At 40.6% G+C, this 25,502-nt stretch overlaps 1 protein-coding gene across 15 annotated transcripts in view; it reads right to left on the bottom strand.

Moving 5' to 3' along the window:
• Positions 1-2,158: 2,158 nt before the first annotated feature.
• LOC141973997 (zinc-regulated GTPase metalloprotein activator 1A-like) overlaps positions 2,159-25,502 on the bottom strand; it is a 34,895-nt gene continuing 11,551 nt past the window's right edge. For 6 of the 15 annotated variants that reach the window (XM_074933175.1, XM_074933177.1, XM_074933186.1 and 3 more), the window contains 8 exons: positions 24,732-24,818; positions 23,873-23,917; positions 19,592-19,648; positions 16,788-16,839; positions 8,343-8,411; positions 8,178-8,243; positions 6,284-6,413; positions 2,159-5,608 (listed from right to left, as the gene is read on the bottom strand). In XM_074933175.1, the coding sequence (XP_074789276.1) occupies positions 5,535-5,608; positions 6,284-6,413; positions 8,178-8,243; positions 8,343-8,411; positions 16,788-16,839; positions 19,592-19,648; positions 23,873-23,917; positions 24,732-24,818 (580 nt within the window). In that variant the 3' untranslated portion in view covers positions 2,159-5,534. Of the gene's footprint in view, positions 5,609-6,283; positions 6,430-8,177; positions 8,244-8,342; positions 8,412-16,787; positions 16,840-19,591; positions 19,649-23,872; positions 23,918-24,731; positions 24,819-25,502 lie in introns of those variants that run through there. The other 9 variants (XM_074933176.1, XM_074933181.1, XM_074933180.1 and 6 more) reach the window with 7 other exon arrangements.

Raw genomic sequence — 25,502 nt, 5'->3', positions numbered from 1 at the left:
ATACCAAGGGCTCCCTGAAAATATGCAGGCAGGTTATAGGAGACAAGGAGAGACAAAGCTGTGCACACTGACTAAAGCTTCTCTGACACTACCACTGCGAGCAGTGCAGGGAAAGTCCTACAGAGTAAGAACAAGAATAGCAAGATGAGCTATACAGAAGATTACCAGCTGCAGAGATGCCACATAATAGGAAGAAAAAATCCCCAGTACTGGCAGTCATCATGGGAATATTGAAATAGGTGGTTGGTGAGCAAATATAAAAAATAAACATCTAAAATATGACAGTAAATGTGTAAGCCATCCATTGCTTGTTCCTTTATGCCTCATGGTTGAAGCTCCTCTGATTAAATCTCCAAACTTTTTTTTCAAATGGAAAATGAATGATCAGTTGGGTGTGGGAGAGCTGAGCACGCACACGACCAATGTGATCAAGCAATGCCCATTTATTACAACTAAGAAAGCCCTTTTATAATGTTCTCCTGCACACGTAACATGCAGTACAAGTCCTCAAGATTGGACAGTTAACTTAGCCCGCGCTTTAAACCTTCTTATGACTGGATAAAAAGTGCCACATCAGCCTTGCCAGGCTTCCTGCCTCGTGTAACTTCCTCTTCCATCCCAACCCCTTCTGGGGGTTGTTTGTCTCATCGTTTCTCCTCCCTCATTCAGGGTTACATCCTTATCACATGCTTGCTCAGGCTGAGGCTCTTACCAGTCATGTTCTCACGCAGGATTGCTCACATGGCCATTCTCTCGCAGAAAGTCCTCTTGAATCCCAACAGGTTGGTCACATCAGATTAATGTTTCTAAAGATGACCGAGTTCTTCAATTACATGTGGTATTTATAAGAGAGAAAGTATTTGATCTCTTTCTCTACAACCAATGGAAGCATAAACAGCAACAAATACAAATGTATTACCCATAATTTTGCGTTTACATGACGTTTACAACTCAGTCCATAACCCACTGATGGCAATCATTTGACTAATTTTTCTAAAGGAACAAGGGTCATTTATGCAATCCAAAACACGTATCCATGTAAGAATATGTATGAGTTTTCAAAATTAAGAGATGCAATCGCTAAGGGAAACCACCACAATGTCACTCAACAATAAACCCATCTCCCTCAAATGCCACCAATGCTGCACTGAACAGAAAGCAATATTTTTACCTTGCTTTAGTTTACAGAAATAGATAAAGTTCTGGCAATTTCTTCAAGCTATCTAAAACCACTTACAATGTGAGGAATGAAGTAATGTCTGCTGATGCATGTACTGGGAGACTGAAGAGCTCTATCTTATTGGACACATGACTTCACATATTAATCAAACAAGACACCAGCTCCTGGCAGTGAAAGATATACAATGTCTCCTTCCTCAGCTCTTTGGAAACAAACTCCAAACTCATTTATTTCAGTAGAAGCAAAAATGAATTTGTTAAGACTGCTGATAAGGAAATGGCCTCAGTTCTTTTTTTTTTTTTTTTTTTTCAGTTTGATGCACCTTTTATTGTAAAGCAAATGTAAGGTACATGACAAGTAACACACTGAAAACACATTTCTACTTATCCTGACGTTATCAGCAAGCATCCATGTGTAGCACTGTAGCGAAGAGTCCATTCTTCAGAATATCTAATGCATGTCCTAGAATTATGTTTTGAAACATATTTAATTGCACTTTATCTTCTTGCATTCACTCATTTCACATTCACCCAGCTGTAGCCAACATATCCCTCTAAACCTAAGTGGTGAACGATGACTACCAGAGAAGGTACAGGGCAAGAAGTTCCACTCTAAATGTAAAAGTAATGAGAACAGAGATGAAATCTTCAAACTAAGATTTCAAAACAGCACCCATAAGCAGTGTCAGAGAACTCCGTAACAAATCACGCAGGGCATCCTAGACAATACAGCGAAAATGTGCTTCCTCTGATCCCTCAGATCCTGAACTGGCAGGGTCATGGCCTAGATCTATGAGGTCAGCTTTCAACACTTTGGCCTATGTGACTAGCACTGCATTCATAGCTGTTATGCAGATAGTATATATTCCATGGGGTCTTCAGCCTCTGCTATATATGTATTTTTAGTTTCATTTATACAACAGGTTTAGTGGCACCTGGGATGGATGTATACATTCAGAAATCAGAAAACAAGTGAAAAGAGATGGAAGACAGTTTAATAATAAACACTAAGTACATTTTACTGTGATTCCATCACTGACAATAATCGCTGTTGCTTCATTTTCAGCAGTAAAAGAGAGCTAGATGGAGAAAGCACTAGCCTTCAAACGTGTCTACCATATTTTTACTGTAATATTTCATGTACAGCATAAACAGTCTTTTGCCTATCTGTATTTCTGCACAGGTGCATGATGTTACTAACATAACTTAAGACAAATCCAAAATGATGGAATTCTTTGTGTTTGATTCTAGACCATAAGAGCTAATGTTTGAGCAGTAGGTCAGCTCACATTCTTAGGGATCCTTCAGAGTTTCAACTAGTTGCCAGGGGAGGGAAACCTCAACTCCTACCAGCTTGATACTACTGCCAATAGAGGCCCAGATCCTGGAAAGGGATCACAGGTCAGGGAGACCACCTGGAGAGTAGCACAAAGGAATTCCAAACAGTAAGTCAGCTTAACAGGGGGCCCAACTTAAATGCCTCTATGGAAATTCATATAGCATGGGGAATAAACAAGAGCAGCTAGAGATGTGCGCACACCTGCAGGACTATGAACTTTATTGGCATCACGGGAACATGACGGGATGGATCCTATGACTGGAGTGCTGGAATGGAAGCATACAGGCTCCTTAAGGACAGGTGGGGAAATGAGGAGAGTATGTCATCCTCTATGTCAGTGACCAGCTGGAGTGCATGAAGCCCTGCCTGGGGATGGATGAGGAGCCGACTGAGAGCTTGTGGATCAATATTAAAGGGAGGTCAGGGACAGATGTTATAGTGGGGGTCTGCTACAGGCCACCCAACCAGGAAGACTGAGCAGATGAGGCCCTCTTAGACAGATAGGAGCAGCTTCATGGGGACTTCAACCACCCCAGTATCTGTTGGAGGGACTGCACAGCAGGGCATAAGCAATCCAGAAGGTTCCCAGAATGCACCGATGATAACTTCCTTCTCCAAGTCATAGAGAAGCCAATGAGGAGAGGTGCTACACTGGACCTTGTTCTCACCAACAAGGAGGGGCTGGTGGGAAATGTGAAGCTCAAGGGCAGCCTTGGCCACAGTGACCTCGAAATGGTGGAGTTCAGGATCCTTAGGGCAGTGAGGAGGGTGCACAGCAAGCTCATGACCCTGGACTTCAAGGAAAGCAGGTGTTGGCCTCTTCAGGGATCTGATAGGCAGAGTAGCATGGGATAAAGCCCTGGAGGGAAAATCAGCCCAAGAAAGCTAGTCAATATTCTAAGATCACCTCCTTCAAGCTCAGGAGTGATGCATCCCAACAAAGAGGAAGTCAGGTAAAAACACAAGGAGGCCTGCAGGGATGAACAAGGAGCTCCTGGAAAAGCTCAAACATGAGAAGGAACTCTACAGAGGGTGGAAGCAAAGACAGATAGCCTGGAACAAATACAGAGACTGTAGCTGCCAGGGATCAGGTTAGAAAGGTGAAAACCCTGACAGAATTCAGTCTGGCCAGGGATGTAAAGGGCAACAAAAAAAGCTTCTATAGGTATATCAGTGATAAAAGGAAGACAATGAAAAATGTGGGCCCTTTCCAGAAACAAAGAGGAGACTTGGTTGCCCGGGACACGGAGAAGGCTGAGGTACCCAACAACTTTTTTTCCTCAGTCTTCACCAACAAGGGCTCCAGCCACACCACCCAAGACACCAAAGGCAGAGTCGGGGAGAATGAAGAACCGCACACTGAAGGAGATCAGGTTCAAGACCATGTAAAGAACCTGAAGGTGAACAATTCCATGGCACGTGATGAGATGCATTCACAGGTCCTGAGAGAATGGATGGATGAAGCCATTATCCATTGTATCGAAGAAGCTGTGGCGGTCTGGCAACTTCCCTCTGACTGGAAAAGAGGAAACATAATCCCCATTTTTAAAAGGGGGAAAAAGGAAGGCCCAGGGAGCTACAGGCCAGTCAGTCTCACGTCTGTATCTGGTGAGATCGTGGAGTAGATCCTCCTGGGAACTATGCTAGGGCACATGGGGAATAAGGAGGTGATTGGTGACAGCCAGCATGACTTCACTATGGGCAAATCATGTCTGACAAATTGGGTGGCCTTCTACGATGGGGTTACAGCACTGATGGATAAGTGAAGATGTCATCTACCTGGACTTGTGCAAAGCCTTTGACACTGTCTCACATGACATCCTTGTCTCTAAATTGGATGGATGGACTACTCGGTGGATAAGGAATTGGCCAGATGGTCACACTCAAAGAGTTGTGGTGAAAGGCTCGATGTCTGGCTGGAGAGCAGTGACAAGTGCCGTTCCTCAGGGGTCAGTGCTGGTGACACGGACAGTGGCATTGAGTGCACCTTCAGCAAATCTGCCAACGACACCAACCTATGTGGTGTGGTTGACACACTAGAGGGAAGGGATGGCATCCAGAGGGACGCTGACAGTCTTGAGAGGTGGGCCTCTAAGAACCTCATGAAGTTCAACAAGGCCAAAGGCAAGGTCCTGCACATGGGTCAGGGCAACCCCAAGCACAAACACCGGCTGGGCAATGATGAGTGGATTGAGAGCAGCCCTGCAGAGAAGGACTTGAGGAGCATCAGTGGATGGAAAACTGACTACAAGCCAACAATACAGACCAGAAAGCCAACTGTACCCTGGGCTGCATCAAGAGACGTGTGGCCAGCAGGTCAAGGGAGGTGATTCTCCCCCTCTACTCCACTCTCATGAGACCCCACCTGCAGTACTGTGTTCAGCTCTGGGACCCCCAACATAAGAAGGACATGGACCAGCTCAAGTGGGTCCAGAGGAGGCCACGAGGATGAACAGGGGGCTGGAGCACCTCCCCTGTGAGGACAGGCTGAGAGAGTTGGGGTTGTTCAGCCTGGAGAAGAGAAGGCTCCAGGGGGACCTTATAGCAACCTTCCAGGACTTAAAGGGGGTGGACAGGAAAGACGGGGAGGAACTCTTTATCAGGGAGTGTAGTGACAGGATGAGGAGTAATAGTTTTAAACTGAAAGAGGGTAGATTTAAGTTAGATGTAAGGAAGAAATTCCTTCCTGTGAGGGTGGTGAGAGCCTGGCACAGGTTGCCCAGAGAAGCTGTGGCTGCCCCCTCCCTGGCAGTGTTCAAGGCCGGGTTGGACGGGGCTTTGAGCAACCTGGTCTAGTGGAAGGTGTCCCTGCCCGTGGCAGCGGGGTTGGAACTAGATGATCTTTAAGACCCCTTCCAACCCAAACTATTATGTGATTATATGATTCTGTAGTTCAATTGTTGTGTAAACTGCAAGATGAAAAAGAAACTACTATACTGAATTTCATTCAATCTTTTCTGTCATAAAAAGCTTACAGAGTTAAGCATATACATTTCATCTTTTTTCTAGTTTCATGTCAACTGTTTCCTTGTTTCTCTCTCACAGTCGCTATGAATACTTCTTTGATGGTCTCCTTATCCAGGTTCCTGCCTGTAAAGAGAAATAAATTAGCTAACTATATCTTACCGTGTATTACATAAAATGCATGCAAGTAGCAACCTGCCAGTCCTCTTATCAAAGAAAATTAATATTATACCAATGAGTGAAAACAGCAGTATTAAAATTAAGCTGCAGGTAACAGGACAACTTTATATTTTACAGGCAAAAACAGACTTCAAGCTGCACAAGTAAGGGAAAGGAGGAAAAATTGGGGGTTTCTGGCCATAAAAACACTTTGCAAAGCAGAAATGTACAACCTCAGCATTACAAGCTTTTCAGAAACAAAACAGATTTTACACATTTTTATGGCTATAATCACCTTCCATACAGTTACTGAATATTTGATCAAACATTCAGACCACTGCCATAACAATATTTATAATTATGGATTTTTAAAATAAAATTAAATATACCAACATAGTTTATGAATACTTAGTATTTTATTTTATATTGAAGTCACTAAATAAGATAGTGTGGATTCCTCTCAGCTAGAATGTAAAATTGCAGGAGGTCTTGATGGATAAACGTTTGTCTGAAGGTTATGCTGAACACACTGTTACTCTGGCCAGTTTAGGCTGGTTGCTTCTCACTGGACAAGTCACAGGATTTTCTGCTGAAAGAACAGCTTCTTAAAGTCAAACTAGGAGATATGTAATTTCCTCTTACCTATTAGGACCAGTCTATTTGTCCTCTTTTCGTTTTCTTTCCAGGCTACTGCAGTCTCTTCCAGATCATAGAGCTCATGGACACCTTGGACTATCACCTGATGAGATTTGCCTTGAATAGATACCAGTCCCTTATCAGAAAAATAACTGTTAGGATATATAAACAAACTTTTAAAAATGAAATATATAAGAAGGGGAAACACTCTGAAAAGAGGCCAAGCAGGGAAAAATAGTTCTGGCAACTATACACCAGTTAGTCCAAATAACCATGCAGTATGATCATTTCTACTTCTAACATCCATTCTCACATGTCCTTATTTTGTTAAAGACTAATAACTACACTTCGCCTTCTACCTTCTGTTCCTCATTTGGTCAGCATCTAGCATGTTCAAACAAAAATAAAATGTCATCAGCTACTATGCTACTTTGAATAGATATATGGTGTATAACATAGAGCCCGTGAAAGACTGATAAAATGAGCAAAAACGTTTAATTTCAGATTATTCTTAGTAAACTCTTATGCTCAGTATCTTCACTATTCTGAAACAGAATCTCTGAATATTGGAGAATGAGCAAACGCTTGTGAAGTTAAATGACTAACAACAGAATTAGAAAGTACTACTATCAGAGTAAGCCCATTAACCCACATACCAAAATCTATATTAAAAGTTTTCATCATTTCATGTAAACCTTTATAAAATATTTTAGTAGAACATATTCTGTAAAACATGTCTTATACTTTCCTACAGAAAAAAAGTGGAAAATATTTCACAAAAAAAAGGTCTGCATCTGACATATTAGTTGGTATTCTATGATTATTACTGCCAAAAGGATTATGGCTGCAGGTAAAATATAAAAGCAACAACTTTGGAACTCATCCTGTAATTACCTGGGGTTCATTTGCTTTGGTGTATTTGTGACTGAGGGCCAGCACACAGCTTATCACAGGCCTCAGATCTAAAGAACTGATCTGATTCCTAAGCTTAATATAACAGAAATGTACTTGTGCATAGCAGTACTGTCTTCAAACAGCTTAAGCTGCATCAGTAGCTATTTTCTTCTATTGATCAAGAAGGTGAAGACAAGGATATTCTCATTTTCTTACTGAAAGAGCAAGAACACAACCTTTCTTCCAATGAAGTGAAAATAGTTATGTCGCTATCCATGATACACATGTGTTCTCAGAAAACAAACCAGAACATATTTTCTTGCATTTTTTACAGCCTACCAAATGACAGGCTTGATTCTCATTTTTTAATGATTTACTTGGCTGCTTGGTATGAAGAAAATATATCCTAAATTGTCACTTACACTCCTCTCAAAACCATGCAACTGAAAAAACATATGAAGTGCCCATGAAGATGAATATTCATGGGCTGCATCTTTAGAACTGCATCCTGACAATACTGTAAAAAGTTGTAAGCATAGACCACAACTAGTACTGCACTGCTATGTTATGTCAAATTCAACTCAATTATAATTAGATAGCAATCTATGGTACCTAATCCCTAGATAAGGAGACCTTTACGTGAGATGGATGGAACCTCAAAGCAATGGAGATGAAAAATTAAGAAGTGATTTAACTACGTCCTGATTATTAACTCTGCCACTGATGTTTGGGACTGTACATCTTCTCCCCCAGTTCAAAACAAGAGGAACAATGTCAGCTGTCAGCTTCCCTGTCAGCTATCACCTTTTGATTTGTTCCACCAGACAGCAGAGAACAAACTGTCTCTGCACAGAACAACGACAGATTGCTATTCTCCATTTTGTCTGCTCTGCCACAGTGATCCAATAGCACCTTTGATGGATCTGTAACTGACAGCACACTACAGTTTTCCAGGTGTAAAAAAGCACAAAACAAAGAAGTTGGTAATTTCTGACTAATGACTAACCTTCAGTCTTATGACATCCATGGTGCACCCAGTCTTATCTTTCACATTCTTCTCCCACAGAAGATTCTATGAAAAGGAAAAATGTTTTCATGAACAGAATGGCATAAGATGACTTCCTATAAAAAGCCACAATGATTTTTCAGTTGACAGTGATGTATCACTTACCTGAATAAAAATATTTAAGTTTTCTTCTTTTATATTTCCTGGAACTTCAAATGTTACTGTAATTATACCCTGCAAATGAGAAGACCCACTTATTATTATCAAGCTGAATAAACATTTTGTTACATTAATTTCAAAAACATTCTTTATAACTTGGCCTCAAGAAACAGCAACTATATACCAATGTCAAATAAAAAAAAAAATCTCCATTTCTGTTCTGCTCTAATTTGCTTTATCATGCCATACTTTTTGATTCTGTTTCAGTGTGCATTAAAGAGGCATATGCAATACTTTGAATAGTTTAATCCCATCAGCTTCTACCACATCATCCTTTGTTGTAGGTGGTGTTCTCAAAAAAAGCCTATGAATTTTAATACTTACAGGCTAGTAAGCTCAATCATTCAAATATGTTTAGAATGTGTCCTGGTTCAGCTAGGATAGGGTTAAGTTGCCCCAGCAGGGAGAGTTGTTCAGATTGTTTACTATTACACTGTTGTATTAAATTTCTTCTTGTTTTAACCTCAGGTTTGTACCCTACTTGTGTCCGAGGGTGGGGGAGGGACAATGGCAACGTGGTCTCCGGTCCCGGCAGGGCTTAAACCATCACAGCCTTTTTGGCGCACCGACGTGGGGCACAAGAGGGTTGAAATAAGGTTCAAAAAGGGACAAATCCTGAACAGAGTGTGTTGGAGCAATCTGTTGGTGCAATTTTTTTTCTGTTTGTACTGTTTGATAAGAAAATGTTTGCAATGCTGGCCCACTTGCTTGCATGGTGGGGCTGGATTAATCCTTATATCCAGTGTATGTTCCCAGTGCTGGGGGTTGTTGTCGGTGGAAAATGTATAAAGGGTCTTATGTTGATGTACTGGCTCCTGACTGCTTACACTGTGTTTGTATCACTGTGTGTGGGGGTGGGCCGGTACCTGTTTGCTGCCTGGGCTTTTGTTAGGGGTCTCACCCCCTCTATGGGTGAGCCAGGGGAAGAGATCCTCTGGGTTTTGAAGAGTTTCCATTATCCTTGAAGCCTGCAGGCCAGTGCGATTGTGGCACAATGCTTTCTGAATGCCTGCCTGATTTTGGTTTTGGCCATGCGGCACTTCTCTAACAATAGCAGTGCCCGGAAACCTGCCCCGAGGTCAGATAATAGTGAGTGGCAAGGGGTGTGGGAAAAGACGGGCAAAGGCCTGAGTCGGTGGGCACCTCCAATGCTCTGGAATTTCACTCCTGAACAAATGCAGAGCCCTGGTAAGCTGATGGAGTGCTTAGAAAGGGTGTGTTACCAAGCTGGCAAAACCCAGGAGACACAAATCGCTGCAATGTGTTGGGGACTTGCCCATGCCTACCGTGTCCTCTTTAATACCACTCAGTGCCCTCAAGGGGGAGAAAGGGCTGCAGGATCTGAAAGTGAACTTACTGGTACAGCAGCTGGGCCGGGGGAACAGGCAGAACCAGTATCAGTCGCCTCCACCAGCACAGCAGCTGAGCCAGAGCCAGCCAGTGCCGGTATCAGCCACCCAGAGATACTAGAGGTGATCACGAATTGTCCACAGAGCAAAGATTCCGGGATGTCACCAGAACAGGAGGTGACACGTGCTAAGGAGGCCCCACCATATAACGAGCTGCCGGATGAGGAGAAGCGATATGCCCTGTTCACTGATGGGTCTTGTCGCATTGTGGGAAAACATCGACGGTGGAAGGCTGCTGTGTGGAGTCCCACACGACGGGTCACTGAAGCTGCTGAGGGACAGGGTGAATCGAGCCAGTTCGCAGAGGTGAAAGCCATCCAGCTTGCTTTGGACATTGCTGAGCAGGAAAAGTGGCCAAGGCTCTACCTCTACACCGACTCGTGGGCAGTGGCAAATACCCTGTGGAAATGGCTGCAGCAATGGAAGCAGAACAACTGGCAACGTAAGGGTAAAACCGTCTGGGCTGCTGAAGTATGGCAGGACATTGCAGCCCGTGTGGAAAACCTCGTTGTGAAGGTGCGCCATGTGGATGCCCATGTACCCAAGACTCGGGCCACTGATGAACATCGACACAACCAGCAGGCAGACCAAGCTGCTAAGATCAGAGTGGCTCAGGGGGACTTGGACTGGCAGCGCAAAGGTGAACTGTTCATAGCCCGGTGGGCCCACGAGACCTCCAGCCACCAAGGTAGGGATGCAACATACAGGTGGGCTCGAGATCAAGGGGTGGACCTCACCATTGACACCATTGCAGAGATCATCCACGGATGTGAGACGTGTGCTGCAATCAAACATGCCAAGCGGGTGAAGCCCCAGCGAAATGGAGAGCGATGGCTGAAATACAGATATGGAGAGGCCTGGCAGATCGACTACATCACACTGCCACAGACCCGCCACAGGAAGCGCCACGGGCTCACAATGGTGGAAGTAACCACTGGATGGCTGGAAGCTTACCCAGCGCCCCACGCCACCACCCGGAACACCATCCTGGGCCTTGAGACCCAAGTCCTGTGGCGACACGGCACCCCAGAGAGAACTGAGTCAGACAACGGGACCCACTTCCGAAACAACCTCATAAATACCTGGGCAGAAGAACACGGCATCGAGTGGGTCTGCCATATCCCCTACCACGCACCAGCCTCTGGGAAGATCGAGCGCTACAATGGACTGTTAAAAACCACACTGAAAGCACTGGGAGGTGGGACCTTCAAAGACTGGGACATGTATCTAGCAAAGGCCACCTGGCTAGTCAACACAAGAGGATCTGCCCGTCGAGCTGGCCCGGCTCAGTCAAAACCTCCACGTGCTGTAGGTGGGGATAAAGTCCCTGTGGTGCACATGAGGAATATATTGGGAAAAATGGTCTGGTTTAGTCCTGTGCCAGGCAAAGGCAAAGGCAAACCCATCCACGGGATTGCTTTTGCCCAAGGACCTGGGTGTACCTGGTGGGTGATGCAGGACAATGGAGAGGTCCGATGCGTACCACAGGGGGACTTGATTCTGGGTGAGAACATGCCGTGAATTATGCTGTGCCTTTGTAAATTGTTGTTTTGTTATTGTTAACTGCTAAATGGCAGCTGGACATGCCGCAGATGGTATAGAATAAAGGGGTGGATTATGTCCTGGTTCAGCTAGGATAGGGTTAAGTTTCCCCAGCAGAAAGGGGGAAGGGATGTGGCTTTTGTCACGGGGAGCACGGGGCTGTCTGTAACCATTGCAGTATTTCTCTGTATATCTTTTGTCTTGTTTACTGTTATTACTGTTTGTTGTTGTTATCATTGCTACTGTTGTTGTTCAGATTGTTTATTACACTGTTGTATTAAATTTCTTCTTGTTTTAACCCGGGGTTTGTGCCCTACTTGTGTCCGAGGGTGGGGGAGGGACAACGGCAACGTGGTCTCCGGTCCCGGCAGGACTTAAAACTATCACAGCATGTTATTTTCTTGGCATACTGATCTTTGTGTCAATTACTGATCTTCATCACAATTCTATCAGACAAAAATTAATCAACATATTTTTCATGTATCTGTACTTGCTTGTTTTGAAAGGCTTTTTATAAACACACTATGTAGGAATACATTCCTAAAATACAGATGTCTGAAGTGATGTTTTACTCCAAAGCAACCACTGGCTTACTGCTTGAAACAAATTATTATCAAAGCAGATGAAAATAAATGTGGAGTTTAAAATTAACAATTTATTAAAAAATAAAGGAAATAATGTGCTTAAACTTATTTTTCTCACTGTCACCTCTCAGTGGCATAGAAGAACTTACAGAGAATTACTTTCTGTACAACCTAAATTTCTTTCAAATGATTATTGCTTTTAGATGAATAGTCTAACTTAAGGAGAAAAAAAAAAGCAACAAGAAGCAAGTAATCTCACCAAAACAACCAAGAGCTAACACTCTGGGCAACTTCAAAACAAGACAGGCAGAAGTTTAGTGTGCCACGCATAGCACAGTATTGCTTCTGTTGACCTTCCACATGAAGACAATAAACATGCTTCATCATCCAACAAGGACTTGCAGCCTACTGTGAGTGGTGTTCTGCTCTCATTTATGCCTTATCTATCTCAACAACCACCTTAGAAATGTGGGTGTTCACCTAAACAGCGATAATAACAATGAATTCTCAGTGTTTCCTACCGGCTGAATGGCTCCACATGACAAAATCAACAATACTTTCCTTCATAATACAAGTACACTATAACTCTCATAACATTCAGGAAGGTTTCTACTTAACTTTTTTTCTATTTTAGGGATGTATTCAGACGTCTATTACTATAACTGAAAGTATTTAAGATGAACACACATTTTAATTAAACCAAAAACTAATAACTTAAGATTCTGATCACAGTTATAGTTAAGGATGAAACTGATTTTACTTAATCTTTAGTTCCAAGATGCAAGAAGACATAATTGCCTTCTGCTGCTTTCAAGACTAGCAACTTAGAAGTCAAGATTTCCAGTTCAAAAAGAAAAATATAGGCATTGTATGCATCATACTTTAACCTGAAAATTAATCATAGCAACTTGCTAGAAGGAAAGCACACTTTTCTAAGATTGTAAAATAAAACCACAATTTTTCCCTTTTTTGCAGCTCCCGAGGGGATTATTGCCCATGGGTGAACTGTACCCAACCAGGGACACCCTGGAGAGGACTGTGACTCACAACCCACCCACAGAGCAGGGTACCTGCATATGGACTGGGGCCTGTGGGTGACCCACGGAGCAGGGACACTAAGGAGCATGGCGGTGACAAAACCACTAAGAAGCAAAAGGAAGCAGAATGCTACTACACAAAAGTACAGGCCCTGGCAAAAAGTCGGTCTTCCTCCTAAGTCCCCTTTAAGTATATTGGAAGGCTGCAGTAAGGTCTCCCCAGAGCCTTCTCTTCTCTAGGCTGAATGACTCCAACTCTCTCAGCCTGTCCTCACAGGAAAGGTGCTCCAGACCCTGATCATTTCCATGGCCTCCTCTGTACCCACTCCAACAGGTCTACATGTCCTTCTTGTGCTGGGGCCCAAGGCTGGATGCAGTACTCCAGGTGGAGTTTCACAAGAAAAATGCATTACTGCAATGACTTGGGGAACCCAGAAGGAGCCTTGGTTCTGGTACTGGGAATATGTGATTGTATACTCTGGTGTGGTTGGTGTAACCATTTCATGTGTGGAGATGTGTGCAGACAATGTATAAACTGTTGGAAAAAGCAGGGACCTGTGAAAGCCCTAGCAAGACAGGAAGATGGCTGGGAAGACACAGGCTGGTGCCAGCTCCAAGGCCACATGCACACAGTATGGGGCCTTAACAGTCCCCTAAGGAAGCATCAAAAAAAATTAGCCCAGAAGTTGCATAAGAGATACAACTACGACCTGTAAAACACTGGGAGGTGTGCTGCTTTGCTGTGGGGGTATGCCAGAGTTTATCATATGCTTCAAATGGAGCCTCAGAAAGATCAGCACCACTTAAAACTCATCACCATCACAGTGACAGTCACTGTTAGACTACTGATCTGCTAAAAGATGAACTAGCAAATACTCAGCAAGAATGACAAAACTTGGATCAAAACTTAGCAGTTGGTAATGCTGAACTGGCCAAAGGGAAAGGTGTGTTTCACCTACTATGGAACCAGTAAGCCAGTTTAAAATTAAGAGAGTCCTATCAGGCAGCCCATGGGAAATGGGAGCACTGGTCCCCAAAGTGCAACCTCTCTGCAACCTTTCACTTGATTAAAGCAGTAAAGGATATCTACAGCTGCTGTCCCGAGAAGTCAATTCTCTAGTGGCTGCAGTGGTGCTGGGAAGCTAGAGGGCACTTGCAAAAATAGAAAGCTCTGGGATTTAATGATAGAGCAGTATGCTGAACTCTATCCTTCTGATCCCACAAACAAGACCTCCATGGAGGGACTGGGAAGAAGGGGCAATTGACTGTGGTCACTTTGACTCCTACTGTGTTTACAGGCAAGGGGTAAGGGAACCTAAAAAGGCTGAGGCCACAAACCAAAAGCTCTGACAGCTAGGCACAATCACTATTAGCTCCTCTGGTATCACCCAATAAGCTAGTGAGACATCCTATTGATCAGGGAGTGACCTAGAGTATGATACTGGGATGAACATGCCAGAGGCAGGTGTGAAGATCAGCCTCATGGCAAAGCATGACAAAATTGCAGTTGTGAAAGTGTCAGGAGGGGATGAAAAATCTCCATGCTGCCACCCTACAAACCGTGACTTGGAAAGGGGAAAATAAGGCCTTCAAAGATCTACACTAAGGAATAAGAAGCTCAGAAGAAAGGTCAGAGTTCAGTTAACATGGTTATAGGATATGAAGCAAGCTCTGGGAAATTAAAGTCAACCGATGCATCATCTTACTCCCCGACTGGGGAAGTATCCATGTATCAAACCCACACATCTGGGTTCTGGATGAATTTATAGCTGTTGGACTCAGTGTATATCCAATCACGGTGTTACCCTGTGGCTGTACCATTTGTTTGTTTGAATATTTGCTTGCGTATTAAGACACAGTAAGTAAATGAAACAGTCGAGTGTCTTGGTTTTGTGTTTTGCAGGAACAAGGCTTGAATTTTGCAGTAAGCAATTATAACCTTCGTAATCTACACCAAAGTGTGGAGTCTACAATGAAAATATGTAAATTCAAACCCTGATAACACTAACCTCCATCATCTCCTTCGCAGGAGACTGAGGTTAAATACAACTATTTTTAACATGTATATTCTGACTCCTACAACATTAATCCTTACAGTTTAACACTCAGTGGCAAGGAGTGGAATGCACACTAGGTGTTTCTGATAATGTTAAGGGTGGAGTCTATAACTGATACATGTTCGTAACAGCTCTTTAAGTATGTGTAAGCTTACAAGGCTTATGTAGCAAGGGGTTGCAGTGCTGAGGGGTATGGGAGGACACCATCAACTGCCCTGTGTGTCTCACAACCCATTCCAGCCAGCTCTGAAACCAGTAACAGTAAAAAAAAAATCCCACACATCTTCAGGCAGAGAAACACATGGCACCCTGTTAGAGAGACAGACACCTCCATCCACTTGGGGCTGAAGAGTCTTTGAAGGAGGCATGCCATGTCATGCCAAAGCAGGTACATACACCCCTGAGACGGCAGCTTGTTGTTTACCCACAGAACAGGGGCACTCCATGGGTACTAAGGGCACTGTATGAAACACAGGGAAGGAACCCTAAGGAACGGAACAGTGATGAGGCACAGAAAGTCATGACACAAACATCCCCAAATTCCTATGCAGCCTTGCTTATAGGTTGTGGATAGACTAAGTGTAACTCACTGAAAAAAACAGGGGAAGTTAGGAGAAAGAGGGAGAAAGAGAGAGAGAGGTTTTTGTGTAATTGTTTTACATTTCTTTTTTTTTTTTTTTCAGAACTCAAATCAGTAATTATAAGGTTTTGTTGCCTGGCAATAAATTCAGTAATTCCCTGACTTAAGACTGTTCTGCTTTTGAGAAGGATCTAACCAAAAAGAGATATTGTGATTATAACATTTTGGAAAAAAAAAAAAAAAAAAAAAAGAGAAAAACAAAGAAAATTAAAAGGGAGCTTTTCTAATAAAACCTGTAAGTCATGGATAAGACAGGTGCTTAAAAGTAGCAATTAGCATAGAACTGTTTATATTCTGTAAGGATGATGGACAAGACCTGTTTTCCTTAAATTCATCTTAGAAAGTAGCTATGTTAAACACAAAACATATTCACTCCAAAAAAAAGCCACAAAGACAGAGATGCTATTTGCAGTTGCACACAGGGAGATAAAAGTTTCTGCCTTGATATAATTACACATTGGGTCGAGTATCAGGGTGGAGAAATACATTTTAGAGTCTAATTTGACATACTAAAACTAACATCAACAGAACTGTTTCCTTTTTTTTTGCATTTAGGATTGATACCTAGTTTATAGGGGAGAAGTTACTTCACTGTTACAAGTTAAACTGTTACTATTTCATGTGAAAACAATAGGAAGCACTCACAGAATGGAAATCCACACATGCTTTAACTACTCACTGAAGTTTTATTATAGCTTTAAAGAATGCAAAGTCATGAATAACACATCTCTGATACCTACATACAGAGACAACATCTGGACAACAAACCTACAAGATAATGACTGGCTACAAATTTAGAACTTGATTCTTCAAATATTAAAAAGAGTAGTGCTATTTGTCTGTTTCAGTGATCCTCTCCATGTGAATCAATCAATTATGTGACTGGAGCAGTGGAAGCCTATAAGCTATTTTTGAAAGTAAGGCTTACTATATCCATTTAGAATCTATCTATAATAAAGCATATTCCTATATGTATTCTATGTGATCTTCCAAAGATCTTAAAACACATTAGTCCTTAACTGTGAAATGTGAAAAGGTAACATGATTAGCATGCAGTGACTGAAATTACCCTGAACATCCCTGTTGTTACAAAAAGATTGAAGCAGTAGTTTTGGTAATTACCTTATCTAGATGTGCATGCGTTGTCTTTACAAGCTCAAGCTTTTTCTGCAGACTGAAAATAAGTAAAGTTAAATGTCACATTTGAGTAGGATGGACAAAATGTCATTATTTGAAAGTTTAAATAACTCTTCAGTATTGCAGAGCAAAACTAAAATATTAAAGATAGACCGTAAGTTCAGAAAAAGCATCAACTGTTAATTCAATTTTAATCTGAAAATAGAGAAGTTTACACTGGTTTGACCTAGTTAATGATTTGTGTTAGAATGTTAGTTTTTCTAAAATATAAACACAATTAGATTACAGCATCATTCGCAGTATCTTCGGGGTTTTAAATATTTATACTTCAAAAAGTACAACACCCTTGATAATCCTTTGTGTAGGAACAAAAGGCAAACTATACCATTAAAGCAAGAAAGGAAACATAAATCAGTAGAATTTGACACTGTCCTGCATGACATCCTTGTCTCTAAATTGAAGAGACATGGATTTGATGGATGGACCACTCATTGGACAAGGAATTGGCTGGATGGTCACACTCAAGAGCTGTGGTCAACAGCTCAATGTCCAAATGGAGATGAGTGACAAGTGGCATTCCTCAGGGGTCGGTGTTGGGACTGACCTTGTTTAACATCTTTGTTGGCAACATGGAAAGTGGGATCAAGTGCACCCTTGGCAAGTTCACCAACAACACCAACCTGTGTGGTGTGGTTGACACACTAGAGGGAAGGGATGGCATCCAGAGGGACGCTGACAGTCTTGAGAGGTGGGCCTCTAAGAACGTCATGAAGTTCAACAAGGCCAAAGGCAAGGTCCTGCACATGGGTCAGGGCAATCCCAAGCACAAATACAGGCTGGGCAATGATGAGTGGATTGAGAGCAGCCCTGCAGAGAAGGACTTGGGGGTATCAGTGGATGGAAAACTGACTACAAGCCAACAATACAGACCAGAAAGCCAACTGTACCCTGGGCTGCATCAAGAGACGTGTGGCCAGCAGGTCAAGGGAGGTGATTCTCCCCCTCTACTCCACTCTCGTGAGACCCCATCTGCAGTGCTGTGTTCAGCTCTGGGGGCTCCAACATAAGAAGGACATGGACCTGCTCAAGCAGGTCCAGAGGAGGCCGCAGAGATGATCAGGCGGCTGGAGTACCTCCCCTGTGAGGACAGGCTGAGAGAGTTGAGGTTGTACAGCCTGGAGAAGGCTCCAGGAGGACCTTATAGCAGCCTTCCAAGGGGAGACCACAGCAAAGATGGGGAGGGACTCTTTATCAGAGAGTGTAGTGATAGGATGAGGAGTAATGGTTTTAAACTGAAAGAGGGTAGATTTAGTTTAGGTATTGGGAAGAAATTATTTTCTGTGAGTGGTGAGACCCTGGCACAGGTTGCCAAGAGAAGCTGTGGCTGCCCCCTCCCTGGCAGTGTTCAAGGCCAGGTTGGACAGGGCTCTGAGCAACCTGGTCTAGTGGAAGGTGTCCTGGCCCGTGGTAGCGGGGTTGGAACTAGATGATCTTTAAGACCCCTTCCAATCCAAACGATTCTGTGATTCTATGAATTTGTTCATTTATTAGATACTGATTTTTAAAAAAACCCTTTTGAATAATTATTTGAAAAGAAAAAAATGTACAAAGCTGTTGCTTGTGAGAATGAAATCTGTAACACTAAGAGCAATACAATATACCACATTCCATTTCAACTTTGCTGTACAGCTCATTCCTACTGCACAGCATATGCCCGCTAATTTAAAACTGCTACTCTCTACTCCTAAATGAACTTGGGGACTTGTTTTGTAAACTAAGATTCAGGGTCTTACTACAGGGTTTTACTGCAACTTTAGATAACATATCCATATCTGTCTTTAATCAAGATGGTGGAAGGTTTCTTCAAACACTTGTTTCAGCACCAGAGAACATTCCCTCTGTCTTATGTCCAACACGCAGAAAGAAAGAGTATTGCAGCAAAAGTCACTATGATGACAGCTTTCTGCTACTTCAGAGAAGACTGCCCATAAAAATGTCTTCTCCTGCTTTAAGGACTGTAAATTTTAAGAAGCTTTAATGGTGAATAAAATGGTGCTGAGTGCTACTGAGGTAACATTTCATACTCCTACTTCTTGCATCATCTTTGCTTTGCTGTCTTCCTCACATACTGCATTCCACAGAATTCAGAACTCTTCATGTGTTTCCTGTCACTTCAAGGCATGTATAGACTACAAGGTTCTACTAGTACAGTCACATGGATCAGATGTTGTATCTGTCTGCTGTGCTGGCAGAAATCATTACTGTAGTATGCAGTTAAAAGAGCAATTTATTAGTGTACTGGTGTGTATTTGTGCTCAAATGGTGCTGGATGCAAAGAGTTTTTCTGTTAGAGATGATAGGGCCACCACTAATACTTTACATAGAGATTTCTGTATCTATGAAAACTACGAAGGCCTCCAGTTCACTCCAATGTGAAGTGAGAAAAATTTTGAAAATCTTTAATAGAACCAGGAAAATGTACAGATCTCTACTACTAGCATTAAAGCAAAACTTGTATTTTGGGGGAAAAAGCCAAGCAATCATGCACACCCTAGCTCATTTAACTTCATAAGGTCAAAAAGCTTTTGCTGCATACATTTCAAGTGGAAAAAAATTCTCAGTCTCAGATTACCACTTATAAAGCGAGAAATTTAGACAACTGACTAGTCTAGATTTTTTAAAAGAAACTCAGATACAAGTTTGAGACAGTATTTGAATGTGTCTATTTCATTAATGATTTATACAACGGGCATTATTTCTAATAAAAGACAGTGAAATTATCACCATACCTTATTCCAGATAAACTGTCAAAAGCATGCAGGTCCAAGACACTGGAGAGATCAACTCTAAACAGGGGGAAGAAAGAAAGTTTTGTATATTTTTTATATTTAAATATTATGTATACTTAAGTAATTATTTTTAAAAAGGTTCACTGAAGCTTATGTACATTTTCCTGCCTATCATACTAATGTCATCAATCCTTAGCCTTATTTTTGGGTGCTGGTGGTGGGTATTGTCTCCTACAAAGAAACGTTTATTTTCACAGTAGTAATGTTTAGTGCAGAAACATAATTATAAATGTATAGTAAAATACATGGTATTTCCAAGAAAGATGATAAAAATTCCTCACAGTGGATGCCTGAATAAAAACTGGGTTTCCATAAAATGGAAAAATGAACCTTGAAATTCTTCCCTGCAATTGTTCTGCGCCCTTATAGACACACAGAAATCGCTAGAATATATGTAGCTTATACTGACACACTGCTAGCAAATAAAACTAATACAATAAAAAGTGCTAATATGAATAATTTCAGCTCTAACATTTGAAACAGACAAATTAAAAATGCAATAAGGAACAGTCAGCACTGATCATATTTACTTGTAAGAACACCTATCTATAAACTTGCAGAAGAAACTTTTTTTGTAAAAAGCAACACAGACTACAAGTTTCATTGCTAATAGCAACTGATAGCTTTTGTTCTGGTTCAGCTAGGATAGGGTTAAGTTTCCCCAGCAGAGAGAGAGAAGGGATCTCCAGCTGGGTTATTCATACCATGCTGAGGTCAGGTCCAGCACAGCAGCACAGGATATTTGTTTTTCCTTTGTGGCTTTGGTGGCGGGGAACACAGGGCTGTCTGTATCCATTGCGGTATTTCTCTGTATATCTTTTGTCTTGTTCACTGTTATTACTTTTTATTGTTGTTATCATTGCTACTGTTGTTGTTCAGATTGTTTATCACACTGTTGCATTAAATTTCTTCTTATTTTAACGCGGGGTTTGTGCCTCACTTCCAGTCTGACTGGCTGAGGGTGGGGGAGGGACAACGGCAACATGGTCTCGGTCCCGGCAGGGCCTAAATCAACACAGCCTTCTAAAAGCAATTAATGATACGTGGCTAAACACAAGGAACATACAAGAGGCTAAAAAAAAAAACAAACCCAAAAAGACCAGACCTCTGGAGTGTAGCCAGTAGTATTAAACTTTTACACCAAACAGTAGCAGTTTCTAAAGAAGAAACGCCTATCATGTAAAACACAAAAATAACCCCTCTCAAGTTCATGACCAGCTCGGTGTCAGTTGTCCTTTCTCAGCAGCGTTCTGAAAAATCATACAGAAACACTAAAGAAAACACTATATTGGTCCCCTTTTAAATGTGGGCTTTTGTGAGACAAAACCCCGTGAATTAAAGAAGATGTGTTCCCAAATAACATGCTAATAACTTAATTTCATGCTTATTTCTCTTTTTGAATGTTTAATCATGGGAGAGACAGTGTCATCCACTACAGAATATTTACTAGTAACACAAGAGTTGTCATTGAGGACTGAATCTGAGATCCACTTAACCTAATATCTAAAATTTAATGCTGGCATTAGACACAAGAGTATGATACAGATGTGGATACTGTACTTCACATATTGTATCTCTTCCTAATGGACATGAACAGATACTGATTTAAGACACAAAGCGTGAAGTTTAATATCCTCTACAAAACTGTTAGCCCTGCTGGATACCTTCATAACCTTTACAGAAATGTTTTGGGGATTTTTTTCCCATGTTATAAAAATCTTTGCCTCAAACTTGCACTGATTTCCTAGGGCAGTCAGACACATGCATATGCAATTTAAGAGTAATTTAACTTTATCACTAAAGAGTTTGCTTCTTTTCCCCTCCTCCAAAGCATTTCATTGACCATTTCTGTACTCTGCCTTGCAACTAAAGAACAAGGAATTCCTGATCTTCTTTCTCAAAACCACTGTTTGTTCTCAGTAAAAACATGTTGCCTCTTCTTTGATTTCAGATGGAGCAATCAGTTGCAAATCTTTTTCACACAAGTGTTTTTCTAAGTCCTGATCATCCTTCATGATTTTCCTCCCCATCCTGTGGCAAAGGTAAAATTTCCCATTCTTTATAATATAAAATAAATTCCAGAATTTTAAAAATATCATGTTCCCAAAAGTTTACTAAACAGGAGGAAAGGGAAATGCTGCAATTGTATCTCTGCAACTCTATCCCTTTGCAGTATTTGTTCTTCTTTTGTTTTTCAATCACTCATACTGCACTCAAAAGTACATATATTACATGAAGAAATATCACACTGCATAGATATAATGAAAACTCTAAGTAATACAGAGGTCTCAAAAATAAAAGATAGACAAATTTGGATATTGTGAAATTAACTGTAAGTAAACACCCAAGATTTACATTCAGAATAAAATCCTGATTAAATTTAATCTGGAGTCATTAGAGCATTCTCACCTCCATTTGCAGACAAACGCCAGTAACATTATTGTAATACACTCAACTTCATGAAACACTGCTTAATAATACTGAATTTACAGAGTAAGACAAATTAACAAAAGTCTAAATTTTGCAGCAGAATCTAGACTATTTACACATTAAAACTCTTCACATATCAAAAAAACTGATAAACATTAAAAGCTTGATTGTAAGAATTGCTTACAAGTTTATTCAACACTTCCTGTTTTGAACATTAGTCCCTAAATGGCAATAAACCCATTGAAGGAAATAACTTTATGTAAGACACACACACTGACCTAAGAGAAATGTTTGCTGAGGATCAATAGAAGAGCAAAAAATGAATGAATGTGAAACACTTTTCAGTAAGAGAATTTTCTTGTTCTAAGAATTCTTCAACAGAATTTGCAAGTTAACCAGAAAGGAGTGTGAAGCTGTCAAAACTACTTGAACAAAGTAATGAGGACAGTATGAAAATAATCTTTAAAAACTAACAGAATAGTCACTGAAGAGAATGTTTTTCTGAGTACAGCTGTTCAACAGCAGTACATAAAACTTCAGTGACCAGACTGCAGACAAAATTTCAAATAAGGTAAAGCCAATAGCAACATTAACAAGATTAACATTTTTAGAAATATAAACTGAGCTGATCTTTAGATTGAAGTCAGATAAGCACCTGCCTTCAAAATCCTGGGTTATGAAACAAAATACAGGCACTCGGTAGTCCTATCTGATCAGCCAACAACAGCAAATATTCTTCTCTACACTTTCAACTATATTTGACAATAACTTTTAAAAGTCAATTATACTTTATTATGTCTATTATTTTCCCTTCAAAAATTGCCTAAAACAGAAACCTATATTATATGAACATTTATCACAATACAGTCTAATAACTGATGTAACAGTACACAAATCAGTCCTAGCAGACTGAAAGATATGGCAGCTCTGCTAACATCCCTGGGAATACTATATCCATTTAATATCTTATTAAAGAAGAAATCTGAGTCAGAATTTCAATGAAAAATAGCAAACGCAATGCAATTACTTTTATTTCTTATCAACTTCCTTGCACAGCTTTTAAAGTCTTTTTGTAGTAGCAACTTATTTGCAGCAGCCATCATAAATGAGAAAAACCTTTCTGCTGACACAACAGGAAGAAAACATCATAGCGCACTTGATCAATGATTAGCTCAGAGACAACCTGGCCTTTCAAGTTGCTCTATAGTTACAAGACCTGGTTAACAGGATACGAGAAACCGAATTCCTACCTATACCACTCCCTTAAAAATCTGCTACATTTTTGGAATATTCTGAAGCCAATTAAACTATGTCTGTATTGGCATTTTTCAGGAACTTTCCAAATGTTATTACTCCATAAATAGGAATGTGACTAAAATGCAATTTTAATAATTAAAAACCATATTCATAATAAACTTAGAGCAAAATGCATATTTTGTGGGTTTAGCTATTATAAAATCCATTTCTCATGTAAATAAGAAATACTTACGGTTATACTTCAAAGTCCGATAACTGATAAGCTCTGTAAATTAAGCTACATCTTAACACTGATTTTAAAAAATGTTATATGTTAGAGTGTAGGATGTGAACAGTAACAAAGTACAATACAAAAGAAAAATGCGTTTTACTTATTTAAAAGAAAACCTTACCTAGATGCTTATTCATAAAATAAATATTGAGTTAAATATTTCTAACTCAATAGCTTTCCTTCACACAAACTGATCTACAGCACACTTAAATCTGTCACAAAATAAGCAGATCTGGTACCTAGTAATAGCGGCCATTTAATACCTTGATCTTTGCGTCTCCACAATTTTAACAAGTCCATTTATTGACCTAAAATAAAATAGAAAAATCAGAAGTTAGATGAAAATGCAACTGGTACTGCTTGAACAAGTTAACCATGGAAAGCAGCATGAGAAAGAGCACCACAACACTAACCCCCAACTCTGTTACCAACTTCCTGAACAAACCAACAGACATCCCAACAAATGCTTTTTGTAACTTTTTCATCTGCTAAGTAAGGGTTGGGGAACTTTAAAAGTTTGACAACAAAACTACCAGTGAGAATAGCATTTTACTATCCAAGACTCTTTATGATATACTCTGCTGAGTCTAAGCATTTTTGCTTTTGGAATTCAAAGTACTCATAAAGTTGTATTTAAAAATTTTAATGTTTAATTTTAGTTATCATGGTATTCATAGAAAAAGATGGGATATGTTTTCGATCATTAATTTGATTCAGCCCATTGCTGCTTCTACATCCATGACAATGACTTAGGACTTCCTCCAGATATCTTTGCATTTGTTCGTGAACTCATATCTACTAGCAGATTTTTTTTTTCTCTGATGCTAATTCTGAAAAATGGGAAGAGCTGCCCAGAAACACAAAAATGTGTACACTTTTAAGACAAAGACTTGTCTTTAGTAAGTAACATTAAATCTTACCCAGATAAGCAAACTGCTAAGATTGTAGAAGCACATAAAAGTATTGAAATGCCTTCAGAAAGGGGCAGCGTCTTTTCACTTCTGAGCTAATGTAATTATGAGATCTAATTTCTGTATTAACAGCACAAAGGAAGTAATTATGCTTAAATAAAAATAACCTTTGAGCCAGCAGAGTGTTACAGTTATGACAAAACTTTCATACCTGACAGATGTTCTGACTTTATGCAATTCTTCCCCTGAAACCAAATCTGTTTTATTGATGATTATAAGATCAGCTAATGCAACTTGCCTATACATTAAGGAAATCAAAAAGAAATACATGAGCAAACAATACTTTTACTGTAAGGCATAAACATCATCTCTCCAATAGCACAACAAAAATAGTATGAGCATTGTTAGTACAAAAAGGCAAGTATTAATCAAACTAGAACGTCATGGAGTATGACTAAAGTACTAGTTAGTGGCTTCTCCTTGAGGTGCTCTTCTGTGCTGTAAGAGAAGTCTAACAACCTACAAAGGCTTCCTAGTTTTGGGTTTGTTTTGTCTTTTAACAAATGTCATCTAATCCACAGTGCTTGGTGATTTATGAACTTCACAAGCCCCTATCTCTCTTGCATGTAGTCTTTCTAAAGTCATACTTGAAATCTCTTTGCTTTATGAAGTCTTCTATTGTTACAATTATCCTTACCACTGTGGCTCCACATCTAGCAAAAACATTCCTCTATCTCTGGTTCTACTTTGAGCTTCTGACAGATCCTAGCCCACAATTCTTTATTCCCCCAACACAGGTGGTTGCCTTTCACTTACATGAAATCCCATCCCTCTTAAAATATATATTAGAAGAGTCAGATCTTGTCAAAAGACCAAATGGAGCATGAAGCAGTTTTTCTATTTTCTACCTCATTACACCAATCTATCTTTGTTTAAAAGCAAAGGAGGAGAAAAAAGCCTTAGAAAAAGAAGCCATTTGTAA

The sequence above is a fragment of the Athene noctua genome, chromosome Z (assembly GCF_965140245.1).
Source record: "Athene noctua chromosome Z, bAthNoc1.hap1.1, whole genome shotgun sequence".
NCBI lineage: Eukaryota > Metazoa > Chordata > Aves > Strigiformes > Strigidae > Athene > Athene noctua.
The sequence above is the reverse complement of the archived record's forward strand: the minus strand, read 5'-3'. Positions and strand labels throughout refer to the sequence as shown.